The sequence below is a fragment of the Meleagris gallopavo genome, chromosome 10 (genome assembly GCF_905368555.1).
Source record: "Meleagris gallopavo chromosome 10, MGAL_WU_HG_1.1, whole genome shotgun sequence".
Taxonomy (NCBI): Eukaryota; Metazoa; Chordata; class Aves; order Galliformes; family Phasianidae; genus Meleagris; species Meleagris gallopavo.
The window spans coordinates 20,239,688-20,259,542 of record NC_139413.1 but is presented as its reverse complement, the minus strand read 5'-3'; the positions used below and the strand labels follow the sequence as shown (position 1 = coordinate 20,259,542).

At 59.3% G+C, this 19,855-nt stretch overlaps 1 protein-coding gene across 6 annotated transcripts in view; it reads left to right on the top strand.

The window, feature by feature from the left end:
- Positions 1-19: 19 nt before the first annotated feature.
- The window catches only part of PTCH2 (patched 2), a 25,636-nt gene continuing 5,800 nt past the window's right edge, over positions 20-19,855 (top strand). For 2 of the 6 annotated variants that reach the window (XM_085232331.1, XM_085232330.1), the window contains exons 1-12: positions 8,988-9,308; positions 9,387-9,567; positions 16,141-16,330; positions 16,439-16,508; positions 16,748-16,839; positions 18,187-18,382; positions 18,472-18,593; positions 18,806-18,953; positions 19,106-19,237; positions 19,319-19,474; positions 19,559-19,651; positions 19,730-19,855. In XM_085232331.1, the coding sequence (XP_085088457.1) occupies positions 9,003-9,308; positions 9,387-9,567; positions 16,141-16,330; positions 16,439-16,508; positions 16,748-16,839; positions 18,187-18,382; positions 18,472-18,593; positions 18,806-18,953; positions 19,106-19,237; positions 19,319-19,474; positions 19,559-19,651; positions 19,730-19,855 (1,812 nt within the window). In that variant the 5' untranslated portion in view covers positions 8,988-9,002. Of the gene's footprint in view, positions 159-1,664; positions 1,789-8,987; positions 9,568-16,140; positions 16,331-16,438; positions 16,509-16,747; positions 16,840-18,186; positions 18,383-18,471; positions 18,594-18,805; positions 18,954-19,105; positions 19,238-19,318; positions 19,475-19,558; positions 19,652-19,729 lie in introns of those variants that run through there. The other 4 variants (XM_085232332.1, XM_085232333.1, XM_085232329.1 and 1 more) reach the window with 4 other exon arrangements.

Genomic DNA, 19,855 nt, shown 5'->3' with positions numbered 1-19,855 from the left:
GAACGCACTGTACTTTTCCAGCAGAAGGGAGAGCTGGGACCACACAGACTGTGCCTACTCGAAAGAATGACTTTGCCGACCCCGCTGCGACACAGGCCGAGCCCCGGATACCAGCAGAAACCACTCGGGATGCTGCCTGCACGTCCTCAATGCAGCAGGTGGGCAGCAAAACACAGTGTGGGCTGCTCTGTGTAGCCCTTCACCAGCCTTCTCCCCTCTCTTGCAATGCTGCCCCATAGCACAAAAGCATTTAAGCTGCACCTCTGCTCCTCTGCGATGTAGCTGAGGAGTTCGGCACCCGTTTGTTCCAGGGCTGAGTGTGGTCCGTTACTTGGAAATGCTGCCCAAAAGCAATGCGATGGGGCTGGAGGGAAAGTAGGGCATAAGCAGTGGGTACCATCTGCTTTATTTTCACGGTTCCTTTGCCGTTCCCAACCCCAGACAGGAGGTCCATCCCCATGTCCAGGCTGTATGTATGCGAGATGGGTCGAGAGCGCTAATGTGAAACGCACAGCCTTGTGGTCAGGGGTTGTGCCAGGATTGTAAAGCACCTGGAGGGGATTGAAACACAAGCTGTTCTTTAACATTTGTAAATTGGACACAAGTTCCTACCTAAAAGCTGTTTATTGGAATCTGGTAGGATTCAACGGGACATTTATCTGAGCCTGGCAGTTTGGCATCCAGAGGTGCTTACAGCAACTGGCTGGAATGAGATTTCATTAACTGAAGTGATAAATTTTAAATGTGTGCTTCATGGGCACCAGCATCCCCTGAGAAAAATTACTGTTTCTTAGCTAATTTGACAGAAGAGAGATTATAATCCAGACATTCCCAGCGTTTCATAAACAAAAACTGAACTCTAAAGGGCTGGATGGGAATAGAAAGTATTCTATTTTCTGGTTTCTAAGATCCATCTTAACTTCTGAAATGTCAGTGTCCTCTTCTTTAGCAGCTGCAGCTTTACTCCTTGTGTCTTAATTATAAGGTAACGTCTCACTCGAATCCTTTTGTTTAGGTAATTTAAACACAGGGTGGGGGGCTCATTACTGTGTTGGTTAGAATTTAGCATTAATTTAGTGTTCCCTGACACTTGAAAACCTGGCCGGGATTTGAGGCATTTTCTTTTCCTTTTTGCCTTTTACGACCTGCAGGTGTTTGGTGTGAGATAAAAGTAGATCCCAAAGTGAGATTTCACAGCACAAATTATCAAAGTGAAGATTCACTCTTGATGTAGTCTACGTGTGTGGCAGTAATTATGAAAAATAATTCGGGATAATAGGGCCTTCAAGAATCCCGAGATGGGCACCAGGTTAACCCTTCCTCATCTCACCTGGTCTCCGGGCTGCTGCCATCATCAGATGAGGAGAGGATGGGTTGAATATTAGGAACAATTCCTCCTCAGAAAAAGCAGTGATGCACTGGCATAGGCTGCACAGGGAGGCGGTGGGGTCACCGTCCCTGGAGGTGTTCAAGAACCATGGGGATGTGGCACTGAAGGACGTGGTCAGCGGGTGTGGTGGGGTGGGATCGGACTGGGTGATCTTAGAGGGCTTTTCCAACCTCAAGGATTCTGTGATATAGGAATGTGTACAGACTGTGTGAGAAATATAACAGTCTTCAAGGGAAATGGAGAGGCGACCTCAGAAATGCATTTCTGTTCCCAGGTTGTTTGGGGTGCAGCTTTGGTCCCAAGTCATGCAGGCATTCATGGAGGTCGGACTTGCGCTGCTGCTTTCCAGCTTTGAGGAGCAGTTTGTCTCCTTGCTTCGCTCAGTCAGGTCCCAGCAGGTGAGCTCTGCAGCCCATGCCCATCACGGTGGTATTAGCAGCAGGGCAGTGCGTGGCGGGCACTGTTTCTGAAAAGATGGAGCTTCCCAGCTTTGTAGGTGGTGGTGCTTTCTGGACAGGCTTCTCCTGAAGCCTCCTGGCAAATGTGCAACTGGGTGGATATGAGAAGGTTGTGCATTGAGGGCTGATGGCTGGCTCCAGTCCCTGCCCGTCCTCTGCTGCTGGGACATTTCTGTCTGGGGGAGCTGGCACGTGCTGATTTAGGCACAGCTGTGCTGAGTCTTGCTTGGGTCAGCGTGGCCGGCTTGGTGGTTTGTCCTGCCTGGTTCATCGACCTCCCTGGAAGATCTGCAGGGGAAGGTGGTGGCCTCATATCTCCTGTTTGTCCTACTGCGGGTTGCTGCCAGCCTAGCCCCAGCCCTTGTGGATTTATCCCCTCCTTCTCGCTAGCTTTGGGTGTCAAGGGCTTGGAAGTTTGGAGGGGAGTCCAAGAGGTCCAGCATGCCTGCCCCAGAGCTGCACGGCATCTGAGGTTCTCTGGGTCCCGGCACGGTGGCTGCTTTAGGGCAGCATCCATTTTCACTCTGTGCCCCAGGAGCCAAGGTCCACAGACACACCGTGCTGCCCAGACGGGCCGGCAGACGAGAACTTCCTCCCAGGCCCAATAGACAGACATTTTATATACGATAAAATGCATGTATATATAAATATGGAAAGCGAGAGCTTGAGAGAGCTGGGGTCTAAATAAACTTGTATGTTTAAGGCTTTTAAAATGCTAATGTTGAATTTCAGGAGAGGGGGAAAAGCAAGGGGGTTCCTGGACCAAACACCGAGACAGCTGATGAGCTTGGATCAGTGCCTTTACAATTCAAGGAAAATGGGATAGTTTGGGAAGGAAAAAGGGATTTTCTTGTTTTTGTTTTTAGTGGAAAATAAAAGAAGCTGCCTTCTTATTTGCCTCCCTCCCCCACCACCAGAGCAGCAAGCGACTGGTGTTGTATGCATAAGCTATTCCTTTGTGCAACATCTAAATGGTTAATTGTGTTTGAGGAAGATGTACGGGCGAATGGAGGGACCACCCAGCAAGAGACAGACAAGAAAGAGCGATCTCTGAAATGTTTAACCAGAGAGAGAGCAAAGTTGTTTAAAAATATTTAATTTACAACATTCCACACTGCTGATTATAAATTGGCCGTCCAAAAACACTGCTGCGTGCGAGGAGGGATCCAGGCAGCATGAAACAAATTCTTGTGATTGTTTTTCCTATCTTCCTCCGTCATTTGGTTGGGGGGTTTAATCCTGCGGTGGGGCAGGGGGGCTGGTGGCAGAGACCACAACCAGCACCATCTCCAGGGCTGGCACCTGGGAGCGGGGTGCAGCTCCTGGGGAGCTGGAGAGGATGAGGAGAAAGGAGCGAGTGGTGATGTTGGGATGGGGATGGGGTGGCTGGTGGTGGTGCGATGGGCATGTTTGGGATGGCCAGCTGGTGCAACACAGCCATCTGCCTTGCAAAGACCCCAGCAGCTCATTGCGTCAGTTTCACTTCAACTCCAGGATCCCCAAAAATGGTTCCCTGCCATGTTATCAGGCAGAGAAAGCTGGGACCCCCTGGCAGTGGCTAGGGAGAGCGAATGGGCTGATGGTGGCTGGGTTGTGTTGTCCGTGGGATGTCCTCGATGCTGCAATGCTGCCCGCAGAGCGTGGGACAGCTTGGTGGCCATGTCGCTCAGCCATTGCCAGTGGCAATGGGACGGAGCCAGGGCCGGGGCCCTTGCAGGGTCATTGAGGAACAGCAGCGTCTCCTCCCTGCTCTGGCCCTTCTGCAGATGACGTTTGGTGCTGGGTGCCTGCAAGAAGGGATCCTGCTGCCTCTGCTCCACAGCCAGCAGCAAAGCAGGAGTCTCACTGCTGCTGCTGCAGGCTGCCCCGGCATAAATGAGGCAGCAGGGTTGTTAGGTGGGTTTGGCCGCTAGCCCCCATGGCGAGCTCGGCTCTTGGTGGCTGAACCCCTCCAGGCCCTGGCAGCCCCAGCCAGTGCTGGGAGCGAGAGCATAGACAAAAGCTCCTGTGTCCTCCTGCCAGCAGCTGGCCCCATTAAACCATGCCTGCTTCCCATGCAGTGGGGCGCTGGTCTTGGGACCCCAACCCATCCTTCTCTGCTCACCCAGCACCTTCCTTCGCTGCATCAGGATGGGACCGAGCAGCCACAGCAGAGCATCCCCACAGCGGGACCCTCCTGCGGCCCAACCCGAGCAGTGGGGCTGGTGTCACATCCACTTAGAGGGCTCTGAAAATCCCTCGACCTGACACCTTGTTAAATACCCACCAGGGGTCACAGTTCCTGGGTTTCTTTTTACTGCTTTTCCTTCGCCCTGCTGCGACGTTTCGGTTGGCAGGAACTCCCCTGCGCTATTAGGTATCTTTCGGGGAACAAGAAACCTAGATCACTTACAAATTAATTTGGAGTTAAACCTACAGAAAATGAGAAACATGCTGCTTTGCAGGAGAGAGCGCTTGGCCAGTGATCAAGAAAAATACATCCAACCCGCCTGGTTCGGTGCGTTCGAGGTGGTCAGGGAAGGGGCTGTGCTCCCAAGGTACCCTCAGCCGTGTTCGAGCACGCGTTAATGGGGCCGTGGCCTTTCCTTCCAGTTAAAACCATAGCAAACAAATGGGAGAACCTGCTCCCTTCCTCCTGGGGGGCTCTGGAAGCCAGCGCTGGGGGCCAACTGGCTCGTACCTGAGGACAGTGCCCAGCCATGGGGCCACTCAGCACCTCACCCCAGTGCTTCCCCATTGCCACATCGGGCAGCACCGCAATGGGGGGACCCCTCGCCCCACGGCAGCTCATTGGGGTCTACCTTGGGAACCCCATGGTGGGTTGGGACAGTGGGGGCAGCCCCCATGCTGGCTCCCGGAGGGTGGCATTGTGTCTGCGGCACAAGCGGCTGTGCTGGGAGGGGGCCGAGGGGAGGCTGGGGCGGGCGGAAGAGCAGTGATAAGATAAAAGGTCCGCGTTCCCATGCCGAGAGGCCGGGGGGGCGCGGGGCGAGCGCCGAGGCCACCCAGGTTTCAAGCGCTCGGCCTCGGCGCCTGACCCCAGCACATTCAGAGAGCACTTCCTAAATTTGTCTCCTGTGTTCCTGACTCACAAGCAATTTCCTCACCCATAAAACGGCGTCGGCATGAAAGGACCGGCCGGGACACCAATTACTTGTCACTGTTTTACCACCCTGCTGCTCACCACTGTTTGTGGTGCCCGGCCAGGATCTGCCTCCCTGCACCCCAGTTTGCCCTGTACACCATGGGACGGGGACACTTGGGGTCCTGTGGGGAGTGGGAAAGTACAGCAGGTACAGGGATCTACAGTGCCCAGTGCCCCAGGAAGAGGCGTCCCTTGTCACAGTGCTCCTGGGTGTCCCGAAGGCATTTCCCAGGACGAGAGCGGAGGGGAAGGTGCTGTGGGCCTTTGGGGGGCTGAGCATGACCAGGACCCCCAGGATTCACATCCCAGAGCACTGTGCCTGGTTGTCCCCAGTGTCCCCGGCGGCCACCCTGCCCTCGCCCCGTGGCCGTGAGCTGAGGCTTTGCCCAGGGCCCAGCCAGCACTACCAGCGGCCACCGCGCCACATCAGCCGCTAAACGGGTTTTATGGTGGGATTTAGGGACTTTTCTGCCGGGTAATTGATTTGCCCAGGCAGTAAAAGATCAAGGCCGGTGCTCAGGCGGTGGCTCCCGGCTTCTGCCCGCCGTGTGGGCCCGGCCGAGCCTGCAGGCCCCGACATGGCGGCACAGTGTGGGGCACGGGGCCCGGTCCCTCCCGGAGCCCCCCTGCAACCCCCCTGCACCCCCTCCCATCCCCACCACCAAACAGCCCCCAAAGGAGACAAAAGGGGCTGTTTGGGGACCTGCCACCTGCTAGTCCCCATCCTACAATACCGCAGTAAAGAGGCACCAAACAAAGGCCTTAAAATCCTAAAGGGGCCCATTCATTAGGGTGACAAAGGGGGAAAGAACTACATTATCATAATTAATCCCGGTGCTGGCGGTGGGTGGCAGGGCCCTCTGTCTTCCAAGGTGGTGTGGGGACGGCCGGTGTCACCACATCCACACGCTATTGTACCCCGTGGCCTGGTGGGACTTAGGGGGTTCTTAAGCTCTGTAAACACCATGGGACCCCCACGGGGATACAGTGCTCCCTCTGTCCCCTCCCCAGTCAGGGCTGTCTGCCTGCATGCTGTGCTCCCCACAAACATGGGGGCTGAGAGGGATATGGCTGTGTCACATTGGTGCTGCTGTCCCGGGACAGCCAGGTACTGGAGAAAGGGGCTGGGATCCTGCTGGCCCTGGCCCCATCACCACATCCTATGGCATCACCTCAGGGCTTTCCCTGGATTCAGGGACGGGGCTCCATCCCTTCCCCACTGGCACCACCCCCCCGTTTGGATGGACCTGTCATCCTCTGGCCTGGGAACCCCCTCCACCCCAGAGACCTCCCTGCTGCCAGGGAGCTGTTGGAAAACTGAGGCACAGTGCAGCACACAGAGGTGCCCGGGAGGCTGGAGGCTATGGATTCCACCCCTCTCATCCTGCCCTCCAACAGTATCCCTTTGGGTCACACCATTCCTCTGGGCACACAGCATCCCTGGGGGACACAGCACCCTGGGGACACCTCCTCCCAGCCCTCACTGTTGCACAGGACACCCCAACACCTCCTTCATTCCACCATGGCCCCTGGGAGCCCGCATTGAGTAGGGGCCCACAGCCGGGCGGGCTGGGCTGGCTTTGCAGAGCACCATCTGGTTTCCAACTAACAAACGCCCGGCTCTGGCTCCCAGCAGAGGAGTTGCTGCTGTGGCTGTTTATAGCTCTGAGGTTCTGGCATGGCCCCACTAAGTCCCCTCTGCTTTGCCCCCGGCTCCATGTCCCTGTCCCTTCCCTACATCCCTCTCCCCAGGCCCCTTTGTGCCGCATCCCCAGGCTGCCTGCTGGGGTGTCCTTGGGATTCCCCCATCCCATTTGCACCATAGAGTGGAGCAGCCATATGGAGACACCCCCTCTCCGGACGTCCCCGCTCCCATCCCTGCTCAGCCTCCCACTGCATCCCAGTGTCTCACTGGGGCATGGCTCCAGGGTGTCCCCAGTGTGGGGACAGAGTCCTGGGCCCCTGCCTCACACCCAGGGCTGGGCTCCCGCAGCCATCCGTGCTGCAGAGCCTCAGCGCAGGGTGGGGGCTGTGCGGAGCCATTTGCCTTTAATTGAATTTATTTGTTACAACCCCAAACAATGTAAAGCAGGCTTCTCCCAGGCTCCAGCTGCCTGGCTGCCCATTAAAATACCATCTAGAACAGCAAATCCCCCCTCCCGCCTTGATATAAAACAGCCGGTCAGCATGAAGCGGCAGGCGTAGCCTCCCCGTGCATGAGCCTCTCCCCCGAGGCCGGTGGCCCATGGGGCTCAGGACACAGCCCACGTCCCCTCTGGGTGGCTCTGGGGGACACAAGGGTGACACAGAGCTCGTGGCACTGAGCAGACCCAGAGCTGCCAGAGACCATTGCTGTGGCGTCAGGGCACAGTCCTGCCTGCAGGCATTTTCCAGTTGGGTTCAATCCCTTTATGGGGTTTGAGATGCTCTAAGAGGACCCAGGCCACAATGCTCAGATCCATGCCACTGTACCGTTCAGCTTTGGCACCTCAGTGCTGCTGTGGGCCAGCCTGGATGAGGCTGAGGATGCCATCCCTGACGGGCTCAGTGGCCATCCCAAGGGTTTACCGACCACATCTATGCCATACATCAGTACGGTCCCAGGTAGAAATAACCAGTGACAAATAGGTGGTGGAGAACGGGGATCAGAGGACACCGTAGTGCCACACCAAACAGTGGAACTCTGTTTTACTTTCTAAAAAGAAGCAGCTGCCCGGCGGTAGTACCGGTCCACCGAGGAATAGGAATGGTGGAGCTGTTAATAGCAATCAGGCACAAGAAGTGCTGAATAGCTGTTTCCCTTCTGTATTTGGGGGACCGCCAGATGCTACAGGCCTATCGCAGGACGTGGGAGAAACCCCTTCTGTGCTCCTGGTGCCCAGCACAGCTCTGTGGCTGCAGTAGGTTGCCCCAGAACCTGGAGTTACAGTTTTCCTGAGTTATTGCTGGGATTTCCTCCCATTTTGGGCCACTAAAGGGATGCCTGGAGGAGCCCAGATGTTGGGAACGCCGCAGCCCTTATGGGATGATGTTTTGTGTGGGTTTGCTCCCAACAGCTCTGCAGGTTCCCAGTGGGAGCAACACTGACTCTGTCCAACAGAGACCCCAGGAGGGTGCAAAATGAGCAGAGCTCCCATAAAGCTGGTGCAAATCCCTATTGCCCCACAAATCACTGCTGGCATTTACCCTTCCCCCGTGCCCCCTGATAGGGGGCGATCTGCATCCCCCTGCTTCCAGCCCAGGGCCGTTGAGGTCAGATGTGCACAGCTGGGGATGGGGCAGCTCTTGGGCAACCCCAAAAAGCAGAGTATCCCCTGTCCCCCCATGGCAGAGCACCCAGCCCTTGTGGGGTGTCAGTGGGAATGCCCACCCTTTAGGTGCACATGAAGGGCACGCAGCCCCTCAGAGGTGGGCAGTGGGTATGGGGTCCCCCCTGCACCCATTCTTGCGGAGAGGTTATGAGAAGGTGCACAGCCCATAGGCGGCTATGGGGGAGAGGCTGGAAGGCAGCTACTGGGGGGATAAACAGCCCCTGAGGAGAATGCTCATCCCTTGAGGCACCCACGGGGGGCTGCCAATACCCTCTATGGGGTGTGCGTACCCATCCTTGCAGGGGCTACCTCTGGGGGCCGTGCCCATCCTTGGAGACGGCAGCCATAGGGCGACGCCGTCAGGTTCGCTATTGGGACGCCCATCCCGCGGGGCACCCATGCGGAGGCCGCCTACCCTTGGCGGGGGGCAGCCGCGGGCTACGTACGCCTCCTTAGAGGCGGCTGCCGTAGGGCGATGCTGTGGGGCCGGCTGTGGGGATGCCCACCCCGTGCCGCTCCGCTCCGCTCCCCTCTCTCCCCGCGGCGGGGCCGGGCGGTGCGTTGCGGTGATGGGGGGGGGAGTGCGATGGGAGGGGGAGGCGGGGGGAGGAAGGGGGAGGGGGGGGGAAGAACCCGGCGGGGGGGTTCCGCCGTGTGTGGCCGCCGGCGGCGGGCGCTGCCGTTGCTTAGCAGCGGCGATGGGCGCTGCCGCGGCGGCGGCGGCCAATGGGAGCGGCGGCGGCGGCGCGGCCCCGGCGCCCCCCGCCCCCGCCCTCCCCTTTAGAGGCGCGGCGGGCGGCCGCCGGCCCAGAGCCCTCCGCACCGGCACCGCCGCTCCGCCGCACACCCGCGCCCTCCGCGCCCATGGGGGCCGACGCCGCCTCGCTCGGCCCCACATAACGGGGCTGCGCGCCCCGCACAGCCGCCCCGCCATGCCGGCCGAGCCCCCCCGCTCCGCTCCTCCGCGAGCCGCCGCCGCCGCCCTCCGCAAAGCGTTGCCCGAGGTAAGCGGCGAGCATCGCCCGCTCCGCCCCGCACCGTGCCGTGCGGGTCCCCCCGCTGAGCGCCGCCGCTCCCCGCAGGGCCGCGGGGCCCCGCTGTGGCTGCGGGCCCGCTTCCAGGCGCTGCTCTTCGCGCTGGGCTGCCGGATCCAGCGGCACTGCGGGAAGGTGCTGTTCGTGGGGCTGCTGCTGTTCGGGGCGCTGGCCGTGGGGCTGCGGGTGGCCTCCGTCGAGACGGACATCGAGCACCTCTGGGTGGAAGGTAAGCGGCCGTGCGGGGCGGTGCGTGGGGCTGAACCCGCGTGGGATCCGCGCACGTGTGCCGGGAGTGGAGCGCGCTCCCACGCGTGTTTGTCTGTTTGCTTTCTCGGTTGGTTGGTTTTTGGTTTTTGTTTTTTTTTTTTTTTCTTTCGCTATTTTCCCCTCTTTCTCGCGGAGCATCCCACGTCCCGCCGTCGGGTACGAGGCGCGGAGCGCTGCGGGAGGCTCAGCCCGGAGCACATCCCCGCTCCCATCCCTTTGTGCCCCCCGCGGCGCCCGGCCCGCTCCCGTCCCACCGGGGGGGCCCCGCGGGCGCAGCGCCGGGGCAGATGTTGCCGAGCGGAGGGTGTCAGCCATCTTAGCGCGGAGCTGCCTCCTCCCCCACGCCCCGCTCCCTGTGTGGTCCTCGGCTCCTCTTGGATTCGGTTCAACAATAGAAGCAACTTTGCTCTCCCACCCCCTTTTTTTTTTCCTTTTTTTTTTTTTTTTTTTTTTTTTCCCCTTCCTCGGCGCTCAGCTCTCCCGCACAGCCCCCACCTGCTCCCCGCACCCGCGTGGCGCTCCTCTCGCACCGCTCCATCCATCGCCCCTTCGCTGCGTGCGCGGTGCGGCGGTGCCCGGAGCGCTCCCGCTGTTCCCACTGGGGTCGCGGGGGTCTTCGTGCTTCTCTGAGGCTGCAGCCGGGGGAGGGCTCTCCGCTGTCGTGGGGGAGCGGAGCTCGGAGCGTGTTGGGATGGGGAACGAGCCGGGGTGGCGACGGCGCTGCGTTCGTTCCTTGCGGTGGAGCGCGTCCCGGTGCCGTCGGTGCGGGCTCGGAGCGGTTCGGTGCGTGGAAGCTCCCCGCAGCCCCGCGTGTCGGCTCGCCATCCGTCACCGCCCCGTGTGTCCGCAGCCATCCCTGTCCCGAGGCCGTGGGCTGCGTGTCACAGGTGGGCTGCGTGTCACAGGTGCAGGAAGGCACACTGCTCCGTTGCGTCCTGAGCTTTTCTTTTTTTTTCTTTTTCTTTTTTTTTCTTTTTTTTTTTCTTGGACTGCTTCTGGGATTTCTCTGCTGCCTCTTCCCCGGTCGTTATGCGGGGCGGGTGCGCTTGTTGCTGTGCTGCCGGATTGGTGTGGGCAGCGTGGGGCTGGCGGAGAGGTGTGACCCCAAAGCGGCCGGAGGTGTGGGATGCTGGGAGCTGGGTCCTGTGCAGAGATGTCTGCAGGGACACAGTCTTCCCATTCTGCGCAGCACTGAAGGGGCAGGGGGTGTGTGTGGGGAGTCCCGATCCCCTTGCTGATGCCCCAACTCGGAAGTAAGGTAGCTGAGGACCAATGCCCTTCGGGAGCTGCTCGGTTCCTTCTCACCTGCCCCATTATGGATAGGTGGTGGGTTGCAGCACGGTGATGCTCCTGGGCGAGGCCCAGGTTGGACTGTTCCTGCTGCAGGAGGATGTGGATGGAGCTGTGACCAGTGGGGACACTATCACTGTCCCCACAGAGAGATGGATGGGGCAGCCCTTTGGGGCTGGGGGGGCTGTGCCCCCCATAGGGGAATTTTGCAGCCTGAGTGCAACCCTGGCCGTTGTGGGGTCCCTTATCCTGGCTTAGGGCTGTCTCAGCCCTGTGGGCTGGGGGATGCTGGTGGTGCTCGCAGGGTTGCTGCATGCTCCACATCTCAACTTGGGAGATGGGAAAAGGCCGTGTGTCACCCCATAAATTGGACTCTGCTGTGGAAATGTTCAATTAGGTTCCTCCGAAGCAATTAGCCGCTCGCAGGCTTTGAATCCCCGTCTCGCGGCGAGTGTTGGGTTACCTCGAGACACCTGGCAGCTGTTCCCGGCTCTCCCAGGGCGCTGTGGGGCCGGGGAGGCAGAGCACTGGGTGGTGAATGGCGCTGCCTGATTTATGGGGCTGAGGGCTGGTTCAAAGGAAGGCCGGGTTAATTCCTAACCGGAACAGCCCCGCGCTCCCACAGCACCGGAGCAGACCCCATTCCTTTCCCAGAGGGGTCAGGGATACCCTAAATGTGTTGCAGGGCTGAGGGATGGAGGTGGATGTGTGGAACAGGGGTGAGAGGCATTTCCCTCCCTGTTTCCACATAGATACAATGATTATTATATATACTTTTTTTTTTTTCCCCCTAGCCTTCCCTGGTGGCTTCCGTCCTTTCCTGACCTCTATCATAGGGTTTGGCACAGGGTGCTATCCCCCCCCACCCCCAGCACCCAGGGAGATGGCACCCACGGAAGGAGGGGGGATGGCTCCAGGCAGCGGAAAGCCACAATAAAAGCTGAGAGTGGGGATGAAAGGCCATCCCCACCCTTCTGTGCCCTACGGCAGAGAGAGCTGTGCCTGCAGCCCCGCTTCCCACGCTGCTGCGGGACCCGGGGGGGGGTAGGGAGGGGGGCTTTGTGGTGCCTGGGTGGGCATGGAGAGAGGTGGGTGGTCCTGCTGCTGCCGGGTGGGTTTGGGGGGCAAGAGGTGCCCACATCCCTGCTCCGTGCCCGGGTGGTGGCACTGGTGTCAGTGTGTGGGGTGAGAAGAGGTCCCCATTGCAGCTGTGCAGTCCCTCCTGCATTCTGTCTGCGTCTGGGACCCTGTACCCCATCTGGGCATGAGGTTAGGATGCATCCTTGGGACCCCATCCCTGGGGGTTCGGACCTGCACGCTGCTGCTGTGGGGCGCTGGGTCGGTGCTCCCGCTGTCCTAAAATCCAGCAGTGGGCTCTGTGTGCTCGCTCTGAGCCAGCCCTACAAGCACGGTTCCCGGGGACTTGCTGTTCTCGGGGTTGAGCAGGAGCTGCCTCTGTGTGTTTCCCTTTGGGACCCTGCTGGGAACTCCCTTTGCCTTCCCCTTCCTTGTCGGTGCGCTCAGCTTTTTTGGGGGGGCTGGAAACTTTTGCTAATTAACCAAAAAGTCCCGGAGACCTCGGATGGCTGCGGTTATCTGCGTGCGTTCATTTCGCTTTGCTTCTCCACTTATACGTTTCTGTTGCCCTGGATGGTTTGGGGGCTTTTCCTTTAAACTCGTCCGTATCCGCGGCGCTCGGAGGGGACTCTGCCCTGTTGGGGAGGGGGCGGCGCGAGGGACCCAGAAGAGGGTTTTATTCTCTGCCTCTCCCTCGGGCCTGGAAAAGTGGTCCGAGTTCAAAAAATTCATTTCTTGCCTGAATGAAGCCAGCAATGTGGAAAAATTTCACCATTCAGCGCGGGATGAATGTATGTTTCAACCACACATTAAGTGACATTAGCAAGCAGTGGAGTGCCTAATGTGGCCATTTTTCACAGCAGCCAACAGAGGGGGTGATTAGCATAATTAGTACAGGCAGCCCCATACATATGGAAATGGCAAATGCCTAAATGCCAACACCAGTGGAAATTTATGTCAATGCTGACAGGAGTCTGAGCGCTGAATGGTCCCCGCCTCAATCCCCGCTCCCCCTTTTCGAGGGTCGCGCTGTCCCCTCGGTCCCGGCCGCGCTGGGAACGGATTTGGGGGTAATAAAGACATTAATTTGGCTGTGCCATAAACAAAGCCGGCTCCCCATCCGTGGCCTCAAACCGGCCCTTTGCTCCTGAATCTTTTTTTTTTTCTTTCAATTTTTGCATCCCCTGTGCTGGGTTTTGGTAGCAGAACCCTCTCCTTTGCTGCGTTTACTTCGGGAGCGCCCCTATGGGGTCGGAGTGGGGCTGCCACCCCGCGGGGGCACGGGGCCGTGTTGTGACAGGACGGGGCCGCGGGGCTCCTCGGGAGGCCGGGACAGGTAAAAATGGCTCTTTCAGCACGCCCTGAGCGAGACTTCCTCCAGAGCAGCATGGGTCCTTTCACAGCTCCCTAATCCAGCTAATCCGCCCCACAACACTCCCAAGGTGGCCTCTGGCTGCTGCGTGCCTGGCGGCACGGGGATGGCGCGTCCCTTCCCTGCGTGCTGCGGGACCCCCGGCCGTGGGGTTATGTGGGGCAGCGCTCAGGGTGGGGGGATCCCGTACCCCTTGCCCTCTTTTTTTGGAAGGGGTTTCGTGTATGGATCCGGAGCGGTGATGTGTTGTGCCCGTACTGTGGTGATGGCAGTGTGAGTGCCTCTGGTTGCATAGAGGGGGGTGTGGATATGGGGATGCTGTTGGGGAGAGGGGTAGCTGTTGCTGGAGGAGGGTCTCGGTGTGATATTCTTCATACGAATGCTGCTCTCTAGCTCTGCTCTACAGGATGTGCCCCAAAAGGGATCCCTTTGCTGGGGGTATGGCTGCAGCTGGGGCAGAGCTGTGCCACACAGCCCTGGGCCTTTCTTCTGGGACTGAGCGAGAACGTGCTTGCTGCTTGCTACCCTGCTCACCTGAGCAGTGACAGCTTCTGGCAGTGCCCATCTGCAACGCGGTGGCACTGCTGGTGTCCACCCCCCCTTGGGGACACAGCATGGACTCTGTAGCAGTGCATCTCTTGAGGGATCGCTGCCTTTCTGCAGTGCTTTCCGTCATCTTCCTCACTTTTCTCCCATTTGGCTGTGGCAGTTCAGAGTGGGACTGTGTTCCCATGCTGATGTGCCTGTGTGAGGCCTTGGCATGGGGTCTGTTGCCCCCAGACCCTCCAACTGGTGTCTAAGACGAGTGCTTGGACCTGTGGCTCACCATGGTTTGGGGGAAGCCACCACTCAGGGTGGCTCTTTGGGTTCCTGTTTCCTGTCTGGTCACCCCCTGGGGCACAAACTGGTGCCTCCAGCTGTGGGTGAACCACTGCCGGGCTGTGGGGAGCTCGGAGGGTGGGTGGTTCAGGCAGGGTGGCCAGGGAGGAGGCAGGGAGGTTCCTGCCCTGCCCTATAATCTAGCAGCGGATGCCATAATTATGGGAGGGCTCCCACAGCATGGCCCATACGCACGGCCTCCCGCAGTGCTGGGACCCCTCTGGGCACCCACTTGGCTACCGTGTTCCCCCCCCGTGTGCCATCACCCCCGGTCTGCGTCTCCATCCCGTGGTACCCAAACTTAATCCGTTGCACAGAGGATGCGGCGTGCCCCAGGAGACATCCATCCCTTTGGGGAGTAGGGTGGGATGCTCATCGCAGTGCCGGGTGTCTGACTGGAACCAGAGGGCCCTTTGCATGAACAAGCTGAGGGCTCCCTTTGTTAATTGGAGTTTTTTAAAAACAACAACAACAACAAAACCCTCCAAAATTTACATCCAGTTCCCCGTAGCCACGCTCATTGTTGCTGTCATGGCGTTCTGGCCCCCTGTGCTCGGTGCGGGGTGTCCTGCTCTGTTCCCAGCCCGGGGACGGCCGTGTGCCCGTTTGAAGTGTCCCTGGCAGCCCGGCACACGCTGCCGTGTCTTTTCATGTTGCTCTTTGCTTAATTAGGGTGTTGGAATTTGAGGCTTCCTCACTGCCTTTGAAGCTTGCTGACGGCTCGCAGTGCCCTGTTCCAAATTAACACTAATTACAAGGGACGGCTTTTTATTTTCTCTCAATTTTATTTATTTATTTATTTATTTTTGTGGAAGAGAGGAGGGGGCATCCTCTATTTTCCCCTCCTGGGACCCCATGCCCCCCCTCCAGCACCATCCGCCCCATCCATGTGGGTGGCGCAACTGAGATCAGAGCAGCAGTGCACCCCCCTCGCCCCGACCTCCCACCCTGCTGGGAAGGGATGCTTCCCCCCGCGGCACCCTCCCTCCCCATGTCCCCAGCCCTGGGCGCCGACGTCCCCTCTGTCACACGCACACAAAGGCCACAGCCGTGCCCCCCCCACCCCCTCCTCCCATCGCTCCCCCAGCCCTGGCACAACCTCCATCGCAAATGGCATCTGATGGACACCAGCTGCTCCTCAGCCAGGCCAGGAACAATAAAGGCACCCCCCGCCCAAAAAACAAGGAAAATATAACAAACAACAACAACAAAAAAGTCAACCCATATAATAAGTCATTAAAAGGGGAAGATTCTGCTGCTTATTTGTGGTCTTGCTCTGGCCTCCTCAGTGCTGGCCAGGGGCCAGGCCTGCCGGGCTCCGGCTTTGTGCCCAGGGAGTGTCCTCATCCCCGCATGGATGAGAACTGCGTCCCGGCACCAGGATGTGTGGTGTCCTCAGAGGGTGGCACCAGGGTGGGGGCTTCATCTTGGGTACCCCATGAGTTGGGAGCTGGGTGCTGTGGGATCTGCAGTATATGGCTGGAAATAAAGTCGGCGTGTTCTGCTGGGAAAGGTGGTTGCCGAAACTCTTGTATAGCATTTAAGGATGGCTTCCTGTGCCTTGGAGGTGCCAAAAGGGCTCCTGGTGCCCTTCTGTCTCTCAGAGCAGCTCTGTGGGTCAGTCGTCTGCTCCAGGTGGGAGTGGAGGGGATGTGTAACGTCCCCTTTCTGCTGCCCACGGGGATTTTCCAGGAAAGGCAAAGCCAATGAGCTGGCAGGACATACGGGATGAATGTGTGCTTTTGGGGTGCGAGCACATGGAGGTCAGAGCAGTTGGGAGACCGCCCGTGGCAAGACGTCCCCCGGGTTTGGTTGCACTTGGGGACTGTTCACATCCCCAGGTGTCGCTCGGTGGGTGCAGTGCTGAGACAGAGTGTCGGTGGCCTCAGTGTCATGGTCTCCTCTATCCCACAGCAGGCAGCCGAGTCAGCCAGGAGCTCCGCTACACGAAGGAGAAGCTGGGCGAGGAGTCCGTCTACACGTCCCAGATGCTGATCCAGACCCCGAAACGGGAGGGAGAGAACATCCTGACGCAGGAGGCCCTGCAGCTCCACCTCGAGGCGGCGTTGGCTGCTAGCAAAGTGCAAGTCTCGCTGTACGGAAAGTGAGTCCTGCTCCAGATGGGGGGGTCAGGGACTCCCGCCGTGCCCTGCGTCCCCCTCTCACCCTTCTGTGGCACAGAACCCATCCTCAGATTCTCCTCCTGTTGCAGATCGTGGGATTTGAACAAGATCTGCTACAAGTCAGGCGTCCCCATCATTGAAAATGGAATGATTGAGAGGGTGAGTCCTGAGCGTGGCATTGAGTGGGTCAGTGGGGGCACTGGTGCCATGAGACTCCCACCCCTGGCCATCTGCCCACTGAGAACGGAGCAGTGGTAAAAACCAATCTGCTGGGAGTGTGCAGCCCTCCAGCTCCACGTAGGGCACTCAGATTGGGGCCGGGATGGGAGGTGGTGGCAGGCGTACAGGGCGGTGGCACGGTGCATCCCTCCAACCCACTGCCACTCTTCCTCCTGCAGATGATCGAGAAGCTGTTCCCCTGCGTGATCCTGACACCGCTGGACTGCTTCTGGGAAGGGGCCAAGCTGCAGGGAGGCTCAGCCTACCTCCCGTGAGTGTCTGGGGGACACCAGTGGGGGCCCTGGTGGCACATCCCCGTCACCCCCAGCCCTGGAATGGGGATGTGGGGACAGTGAGGTGCAGGTGCATAGGGCTGCTCACTCCATGCTCGTCTCCCTGCCCTGGGTGCCTTTTGGTGGGGCCTGGGGAGGCCCCCTGCATTCCTTCTGTTTACAGCCGTGTTTGTCCGGGAGAGCCCGGGCAGCCTTGTGCATTGTCAGCAAACGCAGCCCCGCGCTTTCTCATGCTAATGCTGTTCTGAAAGCTGCCCGTTGCCAACCAGATGAAATAGTGGCCTTATTCAGGGATGGGAGGAGGGGGAAGGGGCCTTGGCGTGCCCAGCCAGCACGGGGGGGGGAAAGGGGGGGGGGACTGTTTGGCCCCCCCTTAGACCCTGGGATTGTGCATCCCAGCCTGCCCAGCAGCAAGCATTGCACCAGTGGCACTGTCTGCCGTGGGACTGGCATCGTCCCCACGCTTGAGGACAAATCAGGGATTCTTGAGGATCTGGATTTGGACAAGGGGTGGCAGCAGGGCACCTCCCCACAGAGGTACCCATGGGGCAGCCCCGGGACTCTGTCCCCTTTTAAGGCTCTGAGGGGTGAGCAGGGCGGGAGCTGGGAGAACAAAGCGTGGCAATCTGTGGAAAGACAAAAGGATTTGCCCTGGCTCAGTGAAGCAAGCAGAGCAGATAAAAGGGGCTCTCTTTGGAAGTGGCAGCGGCTCCAGTTGGTATGTGGGAATCTGGAGCGCCCGGCTCCGGCCCAGCCAGCCTTCATGAATCATTGGGCTGCACTTCTCTCCAGAGCCCGCACTTGCTCTGGGCTTTCTCTTTCCCTTTTTGCAGCTCTGGACTGGGTTAGTTGGCTTCTTTTAGTCTGTCCTCTCTCAAAGAACTGCTGGGGCTGGGACAGAGGTGGAGTCTGAAGCAGAGCATCCTACATAGGCAGCAGAAAAGCCCCATTTCCTGAGCTCCCATCCTCGCTCCCTACCCTGACCCTATAGCAGACCCCAAAACCTGAAAGCAGAATGGGCCCAACATCCCCTCCCCACTCCCTCTATCAAGACGTTATCCCGCGGGCAGTAATCGCGCTGACTGCTTGCAGGGAGCGGGGCGCGCGGGGCCGCCTGCCCCCCTTTGTCCCAGCCTAACAGGATCAGGCACGCTGCTTGACTCAGGGCACGGCCCGCTGCGCCGGAGCTCAGGGACGCTGCGGGATGCATCAAGGACCGATGCTTCCCCCGTAGCCCTGCCGTCAGGGATGTCGGGGTGCTGACCCCATGCAGTGAGGTATGGGGTGGGGGGTTTCAGCATCACCCCGTGCCGCTTTCTCCGCAGGGGTCGTCCTGATATCCAGTGGAGCAATTTGGACCCTCTGCAGCTGATGGAGGAGCTGGGACAGTTCACATCCCTAGAAGGCTTCAAGGAGCTGCTGGATAAGGCTGAGGTGGGGCAGGCTTACATGGAGCGACCCTGCCTGGACCCCCATGACCCCCAGTGCCCCGCCAGCGCCCCCAACAAGCAGAGCCAGCAGGTGGGTGACAGCCCATGGGGATTGGGGTGGAACCAGGAGGGCTCACCATCCTCTACCCGCATCTGACACTGCCTTCCTTCCTCCGGCAGAGCCCCGATATCCCAGCGGAGCTCTCTGGGGGCTGCCATGGCTTCTCCAGGAAGTTCATGCGCTGGCAGGAGGAGCTGATTTTGGGCGGCACAACCAAAGACTCCCAGGGCAAGCTGCTAAGGTAAAGGCTGCAGAGCAGGATCACTGGGCACAGCGTGGGGTCCTGTAGTGGTGGTGTTCTCTTTCAGCACCCAAGGGAACACTTTGGCAAGAGGGACAGTGCTTTGGAGTAAGGCTGGGGATAAGAGGGACAGATTCTGTGGAATTCTGGAGGGACCCAAGACACAGGTGCTGCAGCCCTGATCTCAGCAGTATGTGTGTGTGTCTCCTCAGTGCCGAGGCCCTGCAGACAATGTTCCTTCTCATGAGCCCTCGACAGCTGTTTGAGCACTTCAAGGATGACTACGAGATCCATGACATCAGCTGGAGTGAGGAGAAGGCAGGTGCTATCCTGGAGGCCTGGCAGAGGAAATTCGTGGAGGTGGGCACCAGGGACAGCTGCCTGAGTCTCACATGGTCATGGGTGCCAGCGCCATGCTTGTGGTCCAACGGGTCCCCAGGCAATGCTCACCCTCTGTGTCCTGTTATGGGGTGACGTGTCATGCTCTGTCTAATGGGATGTATGCCCTGCAGCTGGCGCAGGACTCCATCCCACCCAATGCCACACAGAACATCCATGCCTTCTCCACCACCACACTCAACGACATCATGAAGTCCTTCTCCGATGTCAGTGCCATCCGGGTGGCTGGGGGATATCTCCTCATGGTGTGTATACTCCCCTCTGTCCCTCTCCTGCTCCATCCCTCCCTGCCCACTGCCTCCTTGCTAACTGCTGTGCTCCTCCAGCTGGCCTACGCCTGTGTCACCATGCTGCGCTGGGACTGCTCCAAGTCGCAGGGCGCTGTGGGCCTGGCCGGGGTCCTGCTGGTGGCCCTTTCTGTGGCCTCTGGCTTAGGGCTCTGCTCACTGCTTGGTATCTCCTTCAATGCAGCCACCACACAGGTAGATGCTGGGGGAAGAGCTGTGGGTCCCCTTGTCCCTAGTGGTGGCTGTATCCCCATGCTGATACTGGCTGCTCTCTGACAGGTGTTGCCCTTTCTGGCGCTCGGCATTGGTGTGGATGACATGTTCCTCCTGGCTCATGCCTTCACTGAGACCAGCCAGCACATCCCCTTCAAGGTGAGCACTCAGCCCAGCCCTGGGATGCCCCACTGTTCCCCACGGTCCCTTGTCACTGTGTCCCTCTGTGTCCTGCAGGAGCGGACCGGAGAGTGCCTACGGCGCACAGGGACCAGCGTGGCTCTCACCTCTGTCAGCAATATGATTGCCTTCTTCATGGCTGCCCTGGTGCCCATCCCCGCTCTGCGTGCCTTCTCACTCCAG